At 42.0% G+C, this 18628-nt stretch overlaps 2 protein-coding genes across 2 annotated transcripts in view; one reads left to right on the forward strand and one right to left on the reverse strand.

Annotated features, from left to right (window-relative positions):
• The window catches only part of FILIP1L (filamin A interacting protein 1 like), a 297195-nt gene extending 289532 nt beyond the window's left edge, over positions 1 to 7663 (forward strand). Inside the window, exon 7 of the mRNA XM_005601759.4 lies at positions 3151 to 7663. Coding sequence (XP_005601816.2) covers positions 3151 to 3342 — 192 coding nt within the window. The 3' untranslated portion in view covers positions 3343 to 7663. The remainder of the gene's footprint in view (positions 1 to 3150) is intronic.
• The window catches only part of CMSS1 (cms1 ribosomal small subunit homolog), a 361626-nt gene extending 349658 nt beyond the window's left edge, over positions 1 to 11968 (reverse strand). Inside the window, exon 1 of the mRNA XM_023623926.2 lies at positions 11777 to 11968. Coding sequence (XP_023479694.1) covers positions 11777 to 11840 — 64 coding nt within the window. The 5' untranslated portion in view covers positions 11841 to 11968. The remainder of the gene's footprint in view (positions 1 to 11776) is intronic.
• Between the last annotated feature and the right edge of the window lie 6660 nt (positions 11969 to 18628).

An 18628-nucleotide genomic window follows, 5' to 3' on the forward strand; every position in this document is an offset into this window, starting at 1 on the left:
GCATCAGTTGTGTAGAAACAATGGAAGCCCAATAACTTCTGGGCAGCTGGCCCTACCAACAACTACCATCCCAAGCCACACTGTCTTCACCAATACATATCATCAGTAAAGCTTAAAAGAAACAAGCCCCAGTAATACTGTGTTCCATACCAACTGGTTTATTGGACAGATTTCAGTTCTGAATAACCTGTGGTGCTCACTAAAAATTCACATGCCTGGACTCTACCCTAGACAATCCAAGTCAGTAGGTTCTGAAATAGGATCTGGGCATCTGCAGTGTTTTAAAAGCCCCACGGGTGGTTCTGATGAACATCTAGGAAACCACTGGGCCTTGAAGCCCTGACCTTTCAGAGTTGAGCCTCTCATACCCAAGCAGGCCAGGGTTCCAAGTGAAAGAAAATTTAAAGCTTAGACCTAAAGGAGGTTCATTGATGGCTGTGTTTCTCAAAGTGTGGCAGGCTGACCACCTGCATCAGGTGAATCAGCCTGCAAGTTTATTAAAAATGTGGATTCCTGGGCACACGCATAGACAAATGAATTACAACTTCTAGGGGTAAGGCCCAGGAGTCTACAATTTAAATAGGATCCCAACACAGATTTCTATGCACTAACTAGGAGAACGAATCTAAATCTTGAGAAAGTTAAAAGACATCACAGAAATCTATCTTTGAAAGGCTATTATTAATGCTATGGTCACAAGATCAGCTGACTTGAATTAGTCCATCACTGATTTCAAATACAGCTGCTACTGCTCATGGTTTGGACAATATGGTTGATGCTTACAGAAATGTCCTGATCTCTGAAGTGCTTTCTTCCTTTTTATCCCTTAACATAACTTAGTGTTGCTTTTTCTAAATGTATACTTATAACAGAAAATGTAGAGAATATAGGAAATGTAAGAAAAGTAAAAAGCACCTATAACTCCACTAAACAGAGATAACCACTGTTAGCACTGGTGTATTTTCTCCTCAAATATACATACCTAAAGCATGTATATAGTTTTTAATGCTGCTCTTAACATGTCTGAATAAACAATTTCCTATATTTTCAAAAGCATCATTATTTAAAGACAGCATAATATTTTCATGTAATTATAGGGGAATTCATTTACTCCATTCTGATTGTTAGAGTCTTAAACTGTGTCCATTTTTCATCATTACAAACAATCCTAAAATGAATAGCCTTGCCTGCATCTCTGATTATGTCCTAGAAAAGATTCCTAGCAGTAAGATAAATGAGTCACAGGGTGAATTTTAGGGATCTTGATACACACTACCAAACTACTCTCCTAATCATCGTTGAGGCTGCTCATCTCACCAAACCCTTACTGGGCACTGAGTTTTATTACTGAAAAAAAAACAACAACAAAAGCTCTGCCTATTTAAGAGGTAAAAGCATTGGGTGAGCATTTCTGCACTGAAGATGAGACTATGAGGACAGGTTGAAAGGTAGGAATGCTCTTAGAAAAGGAGGAAACTGATATCAGAGTAACAACATCTCATTTGCTATGTTTAGGATTAAATACAAAAAAAAATGTCAGAACACTAAGGCCCTAGCGGGGGCCGGCTCCGTGACCAAGTGGTTAAGTTTGCGTGCTCTGCTTCTGTGGCCTCAGGTTTGCCAGTTCGGATCCTGGGCGTGGACCTAGCACCGCTCATCAAGCCATGCTGAGGTAGCATCCCACACAGAGGAACTAAAAGAACCTACAACTAGGATATATAACTATGTACTGGGAGGCTTTGGGGAAGGGAAAAAAGAGGAAGATTGGCAAAGATGTTAGCTCAGGGCCCATCTTCCTCAAAAAAAAGAATACTAAGAACACCAAGGCCCAAAAACTCTTCTAGCACCTAGGCATAGACTAAATTGTACCAAAAGACAGCATATTCCCCACAAAGGTTATCCTTAGTTGAAGGACTCATATTTTTAGCCAAGTCTGTGTAGGGTTTACTTGAAAATCTAAATATGGTTATTACAAAAGTTAGGAGGCATTTTAAATAAGTGAATGTTTACATAAAGAGATAAAGGTATTTCACTGTACTTTGTCAGTACAATAAAAATGTGGAAACAAATTTCTATACAATGAAAAAAAACATAAAAAGGGTTCCCATAAGAACAGTATTAGAAACCTATGATGAAAACTACAATGCATTTTTAAAAGATTTATATGTTTGAACTCAGTGCAAGGAAAGGATAATGAAACCAAAGAGGGGGAAAATCGTCATCGTCACCAACTGTGGATTATAATGGGAGAGCTACAGTTAGCTGATGCATTTGTCCCATCTCTTTATCAACAAATATTCTTACCCAAGAGTATTTTTCCTTAATAAATGCAAATGGTATATTTCTAAGCGAATAAGAACTCAATGAAGCCTTCACTCTTTCACACTGCACAACCTACTCTCCTAGTCCAGATCATTCAACCTATCTGTGAATCCTTTCTCACTCCTCACACATTCACAGTGAACAAACAGTAACACAATTCTGTCTCCACACTGTGTCTTCCCCAACCTATGTCCTTACTATCCCGCTGCCACACACACACTGTCTTCAGAATCAGGTACAATTTTCCTGATCTAGCCCCAGTTTACACTGCCATTCCACCTCTCAAATACAACCTAATTTGAAGTTCCTCTATTTCTCAACTGTGTCCCATTTCCTGCCTCGGGGACACTGCCAAAAGTATTCCTTTACTCCAGAATGCCCTCCCATTTCTGCTATTAAAAGTCCTCAAAGTCTCTGGAGCCCCAAGTCAAACGCTGCTTTCTCCATGAGGCTCTGTTAGACCTCTTGTTGAAACTAATCTTTCTCTGGCGATCTCATGACCCTTTGAGATTAATTTGTGACACTACTCTTGTTTATCTCCCGCTATACCATGATTGCCAAAAAGCAAGAAACATAACCTATGTACCCCTGTATCCAGTACTATCTGCTGTCAAGGGCCTTGCACAGAACATACGCTCAACACATGCTGGCAGAATTGCTTTACTGAAGTTTTTTTCTTCAACCTGACAATCTTTAATCTGACGTGTCCCCAGAACGTAGAGCTTTCAAAGAAGCTAAATCCTCCAAGCTGACTCTATGCCCTGAACAATGTCTGCTTCTCCACCAACTGTACCATTAACTACCTTTTGTTCTTCTGTTTCATTCAAGATCAAGGAGGTATGCAAGCAGAGAATCTCAACACGGCTCCCTAAACCAAAATCTACGAGCTTCACTAAGCTTTCCCCTAAAGCTCCCACAGGGCCTATGGATAAGCCTCTTGACCACACTGGCTGTGGGAAGCTACAAGTCATAAGGACTGTCACATCTAACACTTTCTTCCACATGGGAGGGAAAAGGTAAGTCATGCCAATGCACTGCCTGGATATATTCACCTACAGAAATATCTGGAAAGCTGAAATTACCAGTATGGAAGGCCAAAGACGAAGGTCACTTCTCCAGGAAATGGTGAAGCAGCAAGTGACAAATGTTTCATTCACAGGTTGCTGGACCTGGTGAAAACCATCCTGAAAGAGCAGTGCATCTACAATTACTTTACCTACATATGTGTATACACACACACACACAGGTCCAGACACCCACCCCAAATCTTCCCAATTCCTCATCCTACCTGTAATCCAACCCAAAGTTGGACTATGTATAATTAGCCTGCGATAGGACTGAATTCATTAGAACAGTTCAAAAGTTTTCTGGTGAACCCAGAAGTAATCCTTCATTCTACAGAACTTTATTGAATCATATTTTGCTAAGAAGGTGTGCTAGTGAGAATCTCTAATCTGCTTTAAGAAAGTCAGATTATTTCCATCAAATTGGCAGGACAATTAAAATCATATTTTAAAGGTCTAAAACTATGATTTCTTCATCACCAGAAGAAGAAGAAAAGTAGTAATTCTCAGTTACAAGGAGGAAAGAAACAAAGAAAAGAGTAATAGCTGAACACATCCTTTGTGTGGCTTACCGGATAATGACTGGTGCAGTACGCACACTTGACTGCTAGCACATAGTCTTCTGTACCACTTTTTCTAGTAAGGTGTCCCTTGTGTATAGACCAGGCCATGGAATTATATTGCTAGGCTTGTAAGGCAAACCATTTTAGACTGGTACTGCTGCTTTCTATGGCAATTAGGAAATTTGAGAGTCCAAAGTCACTAATATTGAAATCTTTCAGGGAGATACGAACCCTGACCTGAGTGCTTAGGAAAAAAAAAGACAACAATTTGTCATCTCATAGGACATTCTTTAATCATATCTCTTTCCTTAATGAACGCTATAGAAAAATCAGTTGATTCAACAAAAGCTTGAGATCAGGAGACTCAAATTCCAATCCTAGCTTTTCACTCATTTGACACTGAGCTTGAAATTCACTTAGTCTAGGCCTTGAGTTTCTCATATGTAAAACAGGAAAACTGAATAATTCTTCAAATCTCTTCCAGTTCTGATAACCCACGAGTATGTCCAAGTACAGAACGTTGAATTCAACCAGTCATCTACAAGGCAGGACACCGCCCCCTAGCAGTAAGTGAAAGTAATTCTTTTCATCACACTAAAAACACTCTCATTGAATCAAGAGAAAGGTGTGCCTGTAATTCAGTGTGAACAGAGTAACACAATGATATTTTAAGACAAATAAGGCCTTTTTGACACAGGAGACAGTTATATTTCACAAAACTTCAGTCAGAAAAAAAAGAATCCTACAAAGAGCACGACCCAATGTTCTCTAGGATCCTATACCTAGAACTGGAGGCACAACCCTAGAAGAAATCTTTACAGCTAAGGACAGTGCTTTAGCCAGCTTTCCTAATGGCAAAGGAACTGCCATTTTCCATCCAGCCAAGCGTGCTTCAATGCACTGATGCCATTGTAGAAATACCCCCGGGCCCACTCCAATTTCAAGGAGAAGGAGCTGGAAGCCTGGGCAGTATTGATCTAACCAGGCCAAAGAGAGGGATGATGTGCAGCCGTCCCAGAAGGCAACTGGCAGAGGGAGAAGGTGGGGAGGTTGGGTGAATTAAAAGCTTCAAGTGGAAAAGTCTAAGTTAACAGGAAGTAGTGGGAGAACAGTGGGAGGAAGTGGAATACAAAAGGTGATGAAGTTCTGACACAAAAATAACAGAAGAGAGCGAGCTCAGAGGGATGTGCAGGGCAGTAGCAAGTGGACAGTGCAGTGGGAAAACAGGCAGGGTGCCCAGTGCTGTGCCTGACATAAGCGGGTAATGTCAAGTGAGCAGAGGATGAGTGAAGGAGGGAGAGAAGGGCCATTCAGTCACAACACAAGTGAGAAAGGGCACTAAGAGACGGCAATGGTATACGACAGGGTCAGGAAAAGCAGTTACGCCAGGTGACACGCAACACTGATAACCATGAGAATGGAAAGAAAAAACACTGGACCGCCTATAGTGGAAACCAAACAGACTGACAAGAAGCAGAGAACAAGGAAAACAAGCACCAATACTCCCAGGAGAACAAAATACCCTGGGATAGTTTTACCTTGAAGAAGAGCACAAACTATGTTATATGTTGGGAGATTTCAAAATTGTTTTCTCCTATGTCAGAAGACTCCCTAAAGTACATTTTCACACCAAGATGTTATAAGTTCAAGAGCAAGCAACAATAGAGGTACAAGATATTGTACAAAGTACTAAAAGACAGAGTAGGAAAATAACAGTAACACTTCCATGGCAAGCAGCAGAAACCCATCTTTAAATGGTAATATAGTTCTAATCCCATTAAGACAAAAGTCTATACAGTAACAAAGTCTATTTTAATGAAAGAATTACCAACTAAAAACCATGCTTCTTTTAAAGCAATATGTAATACAATAAAAATGCATAAACAACTCAAAACTTGGAACACTATCTGGAATTCAATGAAATGGTGTTTGACCTATAACACAACTGAAACACAAAGAATCCTGTCTCCTGAGCATAATGCTGTTTCTGCAGAAATGTGGCCCCTCTGAAGAACAATGAAAATGCAAGAAGCTATCCTAAAAATTCCAGAGTGACTTTATTAAGTCAAAATTTTTAAAGGAAGCAGAAAAAAATCCAAGTGAATGAAACTAATCCAAGTTGTAACAAAAAAATTTAATAAGCTGATACTTTTATGCTGGAGTCTTTCCTCAGCCCTTCTTTTACTTAGCTTCAATGACTTCTGAACTAATCACCTAGTAACTTTTTGGAATAAAGTATCTGTTTTAACAGGGACGTGACTGATCTAATATATGACTGATAATTATGGACTGAGTAATGAAGTAATTGATGTAAAACACAATTCTCTCTGAGGTGTCTTTCAAATTCCTGCTTTTGGGGATACGTGACAGACAACCAGGGGTCTGACAATGAGTCTGGGGCAAAGGTCTGCAAACTTCAGTCCACAGGCCAAATTCAGACCACTGTCTGTTTTTGTATGGCCAGCAAATTAAGAATAGAGTTTATATTTTCAAATAGTAGAAAAAAATCAAAAGAAGAATATTTTGTGAGATGTAAAAATTACATGAAATTCAAATTTCTTTGTCCATAGATAAAGTTTTATTGGAACACAGCCACACTCATTTGTTACAGACAACATTTACTGTCTATGATTGCTTTTATGCTACAAGGGTAGAGTTGGGTAGTTTTGACAGTGACTGGATAGCAAAGCCCAAAATATTTACTATCTGGCCTTTCACAAATAAAGTTTCCTGACCTCTGGTCTAGTATGAACTAGACTAACAAGGAACTCAGGAATAAGAGACAAAGAAGAGCTTAATCAACTAATTTTTAAAAGCAATATTAGCAATTTAAGAATTCGATTAAGAATTCTATGGGGGCTGGCCCCATGGCCGAGTGGTTAAGTTCGCGCGCTCCAGTGCAGGCAGCCCAGTGTTTCGTTGGTTCGAATCCTGGGCACGGACATGGCACTGCTCATCAAACCACGCTGAGGCAGCGTCCTACATGCCACAACTAGAAGGACCCACAACAAAGAATATACAACTATGTACCGGGGGGCTTTGGGGAGAAAAAAGAATTCTATGAAAGCTGAAGAAAATGCAGAAACTATATTTCAAGTTGTTTGTGATCTATTTAGTAAAATGTATAATTCTATCAATGCACTAAAGTGTTCAACTAAAGAACATCAGATAAGACAGGTCAAAGGATTTGGGCCTCAAAATAACGTGTTATTGTTGAATCTGAGGGGGGAATAAATGGAAGTATGTTTAGGCCTTCAAGATTGCGGGTATTTTTTAAGAGATTCATAGACATTTAGCAAAACTACAGCAGAACTACTGTACATGTTACTTGGAGAAAGATGTGTAAATTTGTACCTTTAAACTTCACAATTGTTGTCAAGAACCAGTTGTTTAACTATTTGCAAGAATCATGGAAATTGTTAAACTACCATGAAGGTTATCTGTGAGTCTATTTGTTACACAGTCTTCAAGCACAGAACAATGACTAATGATGTAGTTCTCTCTCTCCTCTTTCCTTCCTTGTGCCTTTTAAAATTTATCCTGCCCTTGATTTTTGCCCTTGAACATCTGTCTTAAAATAATATTACTTGCATTTTGATTCAACCACATCCATGTATAAATATCGTGATGTAAACAGATTTTCTCCCTTTAATTCCAATACGGTGTCTAAAGTAGGGCCAAGCATGAGAGTTCAATAAACGATTTTGAAAACGACATGCCCTGAAGTTGATTCTGTGTTGTGTGTTATAAACATCTACTGTAAATATTCTAAGTCTGAATTTTATAAGTAGAGGCAATGCTTTACAACATCTACTATGCATGGCTGTCATAGGTGAAATTCAACTGTAAAGGCCTAACTTTGATGTGAGAAAAGGAAAAAAACAAAAACAGGAGTTATTCAAGTTTAAAAGATCCAAGGTATTCCCCTACTTCATCATTTCCAGAAGGAACTCAGCATAGGTAAAGTAATATGATTTGAAGGAGATACTATAAAATAATATTACAATAAAAAAAGTACAATGCTCATTTTAGCAGTCTCAAACATAATGAATAACCACATTGATTATAGGTGACAAAAGCTGTTACCAGCAGGAATTATCAGCTCATTTACAAAGCAAAAGTCTGTTGTCTCCTTTCAAAATATAATTTATAAAACTAAATCCAAATATGGTTAGAACACAATGTTAGTAGACATAGTTGTATGACTAGGACTTCTAACGTATTTCCAGAAAGAAAAAAGGATCATCTACCAAATCTGTCAAAAGCCCGGGCAGGACTGTGACAATGCTTCCAGCAGACCAAGTTTCTTTCGATGCAGAACCCCTACGTTGATATGCCCAAGATGTGGCTACGAAACGTTAACAGTTACTTTAGGCACAAATTCTTAGTGAGCCTCCTAAGGACCCAGCCACTATTCTGTGCCCTGAGGACACAACAAAGGACAAGATAAACAAACCTCTGTTCATAAGGCATTTCTGTGCTTGTGTGCAGAGAGCCCTCTGCTGAGAATTACCATAAGGTGATAATGTAACAGAACAACTTGATGGCTACTCTGGACTGGCTGACCAGGAAGCGCTTCTCTTTTGGTGATGTCTGAACTGAGGCCTTAATATTAGGAAAAGGCCAGCCATTCGAAATTCAGAAGGACAGCCTAGAAAAGAAAAGGAACAGCTACTGCAGAGGGCTAAGACAGAATGAGCTTGGCCTGCTGAGGCACAGAATGAAGGCTGCTGTGGCTGGGACAGTGTAGACCAGAGGGGGGTGAGTAGAAGATCTGGCAGATACCAGCCATGGTCAGCAATTTGGGCTTTATTCTGTGTGCTGGGGGATGTCACTGGAAAGTTTAAGCAGGAATGTGATCTGATCACTCTGGTTGGCGAGTAAAGAATAGTCCACACAGGGACAAGATGGAAACTGGGAGCCCTGTTACTTTACTGCAATGGCTAAGGCAAATGAGGATGACGGCATGTACTCTGATGGAGTTAAAGAACAAAAATGGAAAAAAAGATACAGGAGATGTTTTGGAGGTAGAGGCAAGACTTGATAGATCCGATGAGAGGAGTGAAAGAAAGAGATGAATAAATCAGGATACTCCTAGGCCTTTGTGAAACTGGGTAGTTGGTGATTTAATTTACTGATCTAGGGAAGTCTGAAGAAAAAGCAGGTCTGGGAAATAATTCGGTAGTTGGGTTGTATTTGTGTTTGACATTCCTATTAAAAAACTAAAGACTTCAAGAAGACAGCAGGTAAGTGAGCTCTAGGATCAAGTCTGAGTTCCTGGCAAATAGACTCTTCTCAAAGCCCAAGGGTACAACCTGCTTATTTGTAACTCTGAGTAATCACTGTTCTTTAGCAGAGTAAATTTTGGGAGACTCAGGGTTAACAGACACAATTGGATAACAACGATGTATATAAACAAAAGCGTTTATAAACTATGAGCTCTTTAATTTCATAAAGGATTGTTATTTTAGAGATGAGATTCTTACCACTGATAATTAGAATAATTATCTATGAGAAATTTAAGTGCACAGACTGGTTTCAGATTGCCTGCCTATGAATCACAGCCTCCTCACTTACCAACTCAATAACATTGGGCAAAATCACTTAAACACTTAGTGCCTCAACTTCCTCACCTATAAAACGGGGAAACAGTAACTACATCATAGTGTGCTTGTGAAGATTACAGGAGCCAGTACAGGTAAAGCAATCAAAACAGCATCTGGCACATAGTAACCACTCAACAAATGCAAGTGAGTACTATTATCTGCAGTCTCCTGCACAGTACACAGAAGTGTCTTCACACTTCAGTTTTCCAGTTAGATACTTGGTAAGAAATGGCACCAAAGACTTAGAATGACCTAGGGAAGCATATGAAAAACCCTCCTCAAAAGAAGTGGGAGCTAAGAGTTTTGCAGCAGATTGCTAAAAACACCCTCTTCAAAAATAAGCTTTACATGTGCCAGTCGTTCCCAAATCTGTATCTCCAGCCCTGACCCAACGCTGGAGTTCCAGACGCATATACCCAGCTGCCTACTGGACACCTGACTTGGTAATTTAATAGGCATAGTATTGGAATAAAAAGGGAAAACAATCAGTGTTCTTTTCACTAAGTGAATAATGATCACGTGACCACCTCTAACTGCAGAAACCCTCAGCTCTGCTCCTAAATCACAAAATCCATGCTGTGAATGGCATTCTCTGTTTTTAGCTTCACACTGAAAGTGCCCAGTTTGCTCAACTACATGAAATCTCAGGCATTGTATCTGCTCACTTCAGCATTAATGTTTTACATTCATGATTCTACTGCATGGATTGTTTACTATAAATCACTTCAAATAATTTCTTAAGGTAGGCAGGGAATAAGGAAATGAAATGAAGTATCAGATGCCCTTAGATGACTCCTAGGCCCTGTTGCCTTAGGCAGACTGGGCTGCGCACTCCTCAGCAGAGGCAACTCTCAGCTGCCTTATCCTGGGCCATGACTCTAACAACCAATATCACCAATAGTGTGACCAGACACCCCAGGCGGACCAAGACAGTCCCAGCAAAGTTCTAATAGCATGGCCTTCCTCTCTCAAAAGTGTCTAGATTGGATGAGAAATTATATGTCTATCCATGCATGTGATCACCGAGAGCTCTGCAGCATGTTTCATGTATGAATGCATTCATTCATAAAATTATAGCTTTTAATACCTGAGTCGAGGGGGTCAGGGGTTATTAAAATAAATGTGGAACACCACAGCTGCAAAGAAAGGTACTTGTGCCTTCAAGCACAGAGACATTTGCTACAAAGTTGCAAAAGAGTCAGGAACTTTAATCCAGGAAGTATTATACTGGCTACCCTTTTAAAAATGACATCTGCTCAGTTTGTACCTGAAGGCCGCCCTCCTGGAAACAACGCTGTAGGAGAATTTTGTTGTTTTTAATGGCTATTTCACAACTCATATTTCAAGATTAATATTTGCAGCAAATATGTATCAAGTGTCAGTCACGTGCAGGGTCCTGTGGACTACACAGATATGAATCAGACTTCGGTTTTCTCCTAAAAAATTTTGGAATCTAGTAAAGGAGAGGCAAACTTTGCAGAGTAATAAAAAACATAATTGCACAGTAAGCCGTAGGGGACTTGAAAAGTTCACGGGAGCCTGTGGTGAAGAGTTAGTTACCGCTGCGCACTCAAGGATCAAACGTCCACCGCACTGGCAGTGGGTATATAGCCAAACAAACCCAGTTTGAATTGCATTAACTGACTTCTAGTCTTGTTTCTGGCACCAACCGGCTATGTGACCTGGACAATTTCCTCGACATCTTCGAGTCTCATGTTCCTGCCTGTAAAATGGCTGAGTTCAAGCGGATGATTTCTATCTAAGCCTCCCTCAGGCTCTAGAAGTCCAAATTACACGATGCTGCTGGTGATGCTGACGACAGCCTGAGAAACGATGGCTTCTATGTGCCGCGCACACTGCGCGCCACGCACTGCGCTAGAGCGCATCACCTGTACTATCTTCATTCAGTCCTCACAACAATCGCATCAAACTGGCATCGGTACCCCTATGCCACAGACGAGGAAAAGGACTTCACGAAAACTGTCCTATCCATCATGAAAGGAGGAGAAGTAAAACGGCGCTCGGAGAAGGGCCTTCGGGCGGCCCGGGCTAACGTCACGCCCGGCTGTGTCCCACGCTGGTGAGTCTCCCGCACACCTGCTCGGGGAGGCGGCCCCGGCCGTGTGCACCACGCGGGGCGGCTGCCGCGACTGAGGGGCCCGCCGGGGCGCGTGGGGACTCGGGGAGGAGACCCCGCGGCAGCGCGGGCTGGGGGCGGTACCTGGGCTGCTGGCCGCTCCCGCCGCCTGGTTCTCCCACCACTCGTCTCCGAGGTCGTCTGCCATCTCCACGCGGAATTCGCCGGCTAGGGGTACAGGCGCTGGCGCACGCGGAGCCTCCCCTCAGACCCCGTCGTCCCCGCCCCGCGGCGATGACGTCACATCTCCGCCCCGCCTGCCCGGCGGCGGCGCCCAACGCGCCGCAGTTTCCACACGGGTGATGACGGGCAGAATCAGTCTAAAGACTCAAAACAAATCCTCACAAAAACAAAAAGACAAGAAGACGCATAAAAAAAATATTATCATCTTTTAAAATAACTTCTTTTAAAACTTCTTCTTTAGTTTTTTTTTTTTTTTCTGAAAAGGTATTGCCGAAAGTGCGAAACAGAATGGTGAGACAACTTTTCTCTGTTCCGTTTCAAAGACCAGGAGCGGCGGGAGAAGACGCTAGCACGTGGATGTGTTTTCGTTTCTGTCTCAGTTTAGGTGTCCGTGTGCTGATAGAATTTGCTCTGGGAAGACTTGCACAAGAATTCATGGCCGTGTATGTGGGTACTGCTCTTTTTATACGATATGAGTAAAGAAAATGTCGAGTGGTCCGGAAGGGCTCGCCCACGGAAAGACCCAAGTGGTGGGGAGAGTTGAGAGTCGACTCCCCCACACCCTTTTCGGTTGTGTTTTCCCCGCGTTTTGTGAAACGAGAGAAGAAGAAGGGAGCCCAGTGCTGCCTAACGATAGGTAAGAGACCTACAGCACTTCTCGTCTCACCTCCAACGTGAAGTGGCGAGGAAAACCAGCAGGGCGCCGAGTGCTGGGGCCAGCTGTCAAGTCGGCGTGGACGATATTTTTCAGGACGGTCTTCGTACACAGAGGTAAAAATCGTACAGATATGTATTTAATGTGCGCAATGTGTTTGCCACTGTGTTTGGAATAGTTGTTTAAAGATGGGTAGGATGTGATCCCGCTTTCCAGATGTCACCAACTAGAGTAGAGGAGATAGAACTTGTAAGAATAAAGGTCTAAAGTCATGATAGGATACATCCTCAGAAATGACAAGGACAGAGAATCTTAAACTGATGAGGTTAGGATTAGCCATATGTGAAAAATTACCCAAAAACCACCTAGCGACTAGGTGACTTATAAATGAATTATCGATTAGACTTTGTCGGTCTGCCTTACATGCCCTAAAAGGGAAGATATTAGGTATAAATGTAGCAAATGTAAAATAATCTGTAATCATCAAAAGTAATGTGTCTTTCATGAGGAAGTGTAGATGGCAGAAGATTTTAATGGTTGATAGATTACTGAAAAGGAAAGTTAGATAAAAGCCAGTATGGAAGAGGAAGTACCGTGACCGATTTACATGTGAACAGATGCTCTGTCTCATGATGAATCTGGGAAATACAAAAAGACCACAGTGACATACTGTTTTTCATGCAGTAAACTGATGAAATTAAAAAGCCTGGCGTTACCAAATTCTGGAGAGTATGCATATCAATGAGAGTTCTTAAACAATACTGGCATGAGCGTAAATTGGCATAACCACTTAGAAAAGCAATTTGGCACAGTTTTGTAAAGATGAACATATACACCTTATGATCCAGCGATTTCCACTCCTAAATATATACACTTGGTAAACTCTTGTATATGTGTACCAGGAAACTATAAAATAAAATTCCAAGCAGCACTGTTAATAATAGCAAAAAAGTGGAAACAACGCAAATGTGTCTCTATAGGAAAATGGATAACTAAATTATAGTGTAGTCACACAATTAAGCAGAGTAAATGAGTGAACACACGTAATAACATTGATATATTTTGGAAACATAATGCCAAGTTTAAAAAGGCCAAATCCCAGATGCTGTTTTATAAAGTTCAAATACAGGGAAAACCAGAAATTGTTTAGGCCAAAACATACATATACGATTTTAAGCGAGGAGAATGGTAAGCACAAAATTCAGGATGTGAGTTGGTGGGGGAGGGGAGTAGACAGGGAGATGAGATTAGGAAGGAGAACAAAGGTAACTGTAAGTTATTGGCAAAGATCCAATTTGGGGAGAGTGGCGAGTTCACAGAGGTGCATTAATTATCATGCTTTATAACTTACAAATATGTTACATATATTTTTGTGCTATCAAGTAATATTTATATAATTTAAAGGTTAGGGAAAAGATCCACTTGGACAAAAAAGGCATTTTTCATAGAGTTAAATTAGGTGCTGTTTGTTAAGAACTCACTACGAATTCCAATTAATGACCCTACATCTCAGATGACACTCAAAGCTGCCTAACAGTCCTACTACCTTTCCCATGAAAGTTCATTTCGCCTCTGTCCCCGATTTTAGCCTGGGATCAGTTTTGCTCTCGTGCACTGGGTCCCCACCCCTTACACCTTCTCCTAACCTCCTCCACTTCAGTAAGTGGCAGCACCATCCCCCTGGTTGCATTGTCATCTGATTCATTGGTAAGTCTATGGGGTCTGTCTCTGAAATATATCCTAAATGTAACCATTTAACATCCTTCTCATCACTCCCACCAGTATACCCTTGGTCTGAGACAGTCGTCTCTCTCCTGGGCCACTGTAATAGCTTTCTAATCAGGCTCCCTGCTTCGTCTCTTGTCCCACTTCAGTCTTGCTTCCACACAGCTGTCAGAATCATTATGTCACTCTCCTGTTTAAAATGCTTCAGTCATCTCTCATCACATACCCACTCCCTCATCACTTCCTTGGGGATTGGAATTGCTTCTCTCTTATTCATCACTGTGGCCCCAGGACCAAGGACAGAACCTGGCACAGCGTAGACACTCAGAATGTATTGGCTGCGTGACTAAATTTGAACTCGTTTACTCTGATTGTTTTACTCACCAAGCAGCCTTCTGATAATTAAGTTTGTTTCCCAAGTCAGCCTTCTTTCTGGCAACAGATATCAGAGGTCAGCAGACTAAAGATCCCAGCCAAATACAACCCATGGCCTGTTTTGTTCCAGTGAGCTAAAGATGGTTTTTACATTTTCAAAGCATTGTAAAAAAACCAAAATAAACCAACAACAAAAAGACAAGAAAAATGTGCAACGGAGTCTGTATGTGGCCCTGTTTACTATCTGGTCCTTTACAGAAACAACTTTGCTGACCCCAGATTATATAGCCAACCTAAGCTGTACATCCATTTAACTGTTCTGTTTATCAGTGAATTGGTGTCCTAATTTATAAACCTGTCGGTTGTAAGGTCCCGCGCCTCAGTATTTGATCACTTCGTCTAACACGGAGAAGCTCAGGTTGAGACAGATCTTTATCTGCCCTCCCTTTCTCAACAGTATCTGAATAAGTAGTGTGAGGCTTTAGAGGAGGACGCATTCTCTTCACAGTGGAGTGAACTGAGAAGCTTTCATAAAGGAGGTGGTACTTGAACTTGACGTTGTCAGTGGATGTCCATTGACATGTTTTGTCAGTTGACATTGGCATTGTTTTGGAAAAGTCATTTAACCTGTTGGATTTCACTTTGCTCATCTGTAAAATGAAAACAATAAAGTAGAGGACTCTCTTAGGTCTGTTCCAACTCCACGCCTTAATCCTGAATATATTAGACCAAGAATTCTGGGTATTGTTGTTCATTAGATACAAAGGATGTGATGGAAGTATTGTTTTAGGAGAGCTAAATTGGTGTCACTCTGCAGGGTCGATGACAGATTTGAGCGGAACTTTCCACCTGGCATGGCTATGTTAAGATACTGACCTTTGGGGTCAGTCTTTGGGGCAGGCAGAGCTCCTGGGCTAGTTGCTTCAGGGTGAGGGGAGCCTCATCTCTTCACTCCGGGGTTGTACAAATAGTGCTATGTTCCATGGTGCCGTGGTGTAAAATGCTTGGGAAGGACTGGATTAGAATGAGGGAAAAAAGTCTGAAGGCTGTTTTGTGAAGGCTCAACATACAGTGAAAGGAGCTTGATGAGAACAGGGCGTCTTCGTCCATGAACCCAGTCTGTAAATGTGCTTCAGGGAGCCCATGAACCCCTGATGATGTTCAAATTTTTGCATCATATGGACAATAATAATAATAACAGCAATAGCACGTTCCAGGCACCTCTCTAAGCACTTTATATCATAATTCATCTCATCATCATAACTCCATGAGGTACTGTGCTGGATTGGACTTTTTCCATTTACCACTCTCGCCCTTTCTGTGACCTAGAAGGCTGATGTGAATCTCCCCTGAGCTCTAGTTTCAGATTTGGGTTCATGAAATTGGAGGCATCAGTAAGAAATCAAAGGATGAGAGAAAAATGACACCCTACACGTCATCTTTTCAAGGCTGGGACTAGGGTGCTGCAAGGAGAGGCCTAGGGTGCGCAGCTTAAGGAGGCACTCACTCTTGGGCTGGCAGTCGCTTGAACCGAACCTGAGAGTGATGCCTCCGTAAATGCTGTGCTGGATGGAGGTGCCTGCTTGCCTCTCCTGGTCCTGGCCCTCATCCCTCTACTGAGGCCACAGCCCCTGAACTTAGAGATGGTAACGATGTTGGCTCCTGCTGTTACTAACTATCCTTGTTTCCCTAACCCTATCTCATCTTCATAAACACTCCCTTCACTAAATTCTTATCAGTTATTCAACTTAAAGGGATCTTTATTTTTTCCTGGCCAGGATCCCAACTGATACAGTCACTGCCTTAGTTTGGGTTCCCATAAAAACAGAGCATGGGTGCAAGTAGTTTATTTGGGAGGTGAGCCCGGGGGTCAGGAATAAAGGCAGGGAAAGTGATTCAAGGAAGGAAGGATGAATATTAAACTGGTTATTGGTATGGGCAATAATTGGCTCTTTATTGTATTGGGGGCCCTCTGAGAAATAATGTAGACTGTGCCTCAGAATTATCCTCAGGAAGGAGGAGGCTGGGCATTTATCCACAGACTGCCATCCACCCTTGGTTGAGACTGTCCCTGGGGATTTGAATTTCTAGCTACTCTCAGGCTGTGCTGCCATTGGAGCAAGCCCTGCAGCAGAAGAGCAGAGCGACATGCCTGAGCATGCTTGCGGTGGGATGCTAGCCGCTGCCCAGAACTTGCCTCGATGGCGAGACTGATTTCAGAGTGGGCTGAGGGCACAACAAGCATCTGCTCCAGGTTTGCACTGTTATTCTCTCTGTTTTATAAATGATGAGTCTGAGGCACGGAGAATTAAGTAACTTGCTTGAGTCACCCATCTAGTTGGTGGTTTCCCATCTGCCCATGGCTTTCATAACACTCTCAAAGTGGCCTGTGACCCAGAGTAGTCTGTGATCCAAAGTGGTCTGTGATCCATAAGCAGTGGACTAGGGAAAAAACAGTATAGACAGAAAAGGAGGAACTGAAGTGAGGAACATTACCATCACTTTGTGGTAATGGTTTGGAAATAAAATGGTGACGAAAAAAGAGGTCAAAGAAACCTTAAGTCTTAAAAAGTGAAAACATCATCTTTGACGGAATTAGCAAAATAAGAAGGAGGGAACAGTTTTGGGGGTGAAATGATGTTTAGTCTTAGACGAGGTGGAAACAGACAGCAAACAAGTAAATAAATAGCTGATTTCGAATGATAAAAGTTCTATAAAGGAAATAAGCAGCAGTTGTGACCTGGGTGGGAGGGTTAGTGGAGAAGCATGGCAAGAGGGGAAGATAGAAAGGGAGGCAGGGGCCAGAGCTGGAGGGGCTTCTCGGCCACGGTAAGGATTTCAGATGGGAGACTGTGGGGGACTTTTAGGCCGGGAGACCTGCTTACGTTTGCACAGCTGCCTGCAGCGCAGGAACAGTTGAAGCAGGAAGACCAGGTGGAAGGCTGTTGTTGCCGTTCCCCAAGTGAGATAGCATGGCTTGGAACATGATGATAGACATGGAAGTGAAGAGAAATGAGACTGCACAAGATCACTCAGGGAGACAGTGTTGAGAAAAGGGTGCAATGGACTGAATGTATCTCTCCGAAAGTCCTATGTTGAAACCCTAATCCCAATGTGATGGTATTTGGAGATGGGGCCTTTAGGAGGGAGTTAGGTCATGAGGGTGGAGTCCCTATGAAGGGGATTAGTGCCCTTATAAGAAGACAGCAGAGAGTTAGCTACTCTCCTTCTACCATGTGAAGACATAGCAAGAAGGTGGCTCTCTGTAAATCAGAAAGAGAACACTTGAGATGGAGGAGGGGAGACCAAAGAGCCCCGGAGAGAATGACCAGACAGGGCAGAGCAGAGCCAGGCCATTGTGATGTCATGGAAGCAAGGAAGAAGAGTGATCCCCAAACAATGGGGTGCTGCTCCTAGTCAAGGAAGAGAATGGATGATTACAGGAGTCAGTTCTTCCGGAGGGAAACAGCTGAGATCCAGAGCCAAGGAGGAGATGCCATCTGGTTGGAGCAGGGTCACTTCATTGTAAGGGGATTTGATTGCAGGAAGATGAAGGCATTGCTGTTGTGCAGCTTCTGTTTTCTCAACCAATTCTGAGACCTAATAATGATCTAGGACAGTGGTTCCCAATTCTGGCTGTGTGGTGGAATTTCCTGGAAAGATTTGTTAAAAATACAAATTCACAGGCAGTACTTCCCAGGGATTCTGATTGAGTACGTCTTAGATGGGCCTGAGAATTCAGTTTTCTTTTAAGAATTTTCAGGAGATATGATGCCCTGCCAATTTGGGGAGTGATAGATCTTTGGGATTGGATGACGTTTTAAAGGCAGGAATGACAGGTGAAATGAATAGGGTGGGTTGCCATGAAATATTTCTGCAAGTGTATTTTTCTTGATTTACCAAGTGAATAGAGTGATTTTTGTCCATAATAAAGAACCACTGCCTCCCCTCCGCCCCCACACCATCTTTCACATCTGCATGAAATCAAGTGATCTCCG

Source organism: Equus caballus, chromosome 19 (assembly GCF_041296265.1).
Source record: "Equus caballus isolate H_3958 breed thoroughbred chromosome 19, TB-T2T, whole genome shotgun sequence".
NCBI lineage: Eukaryota > Metazoa > Chordata > Mammalia > Perissodactyla > Equidae > Equus > Equus caballus.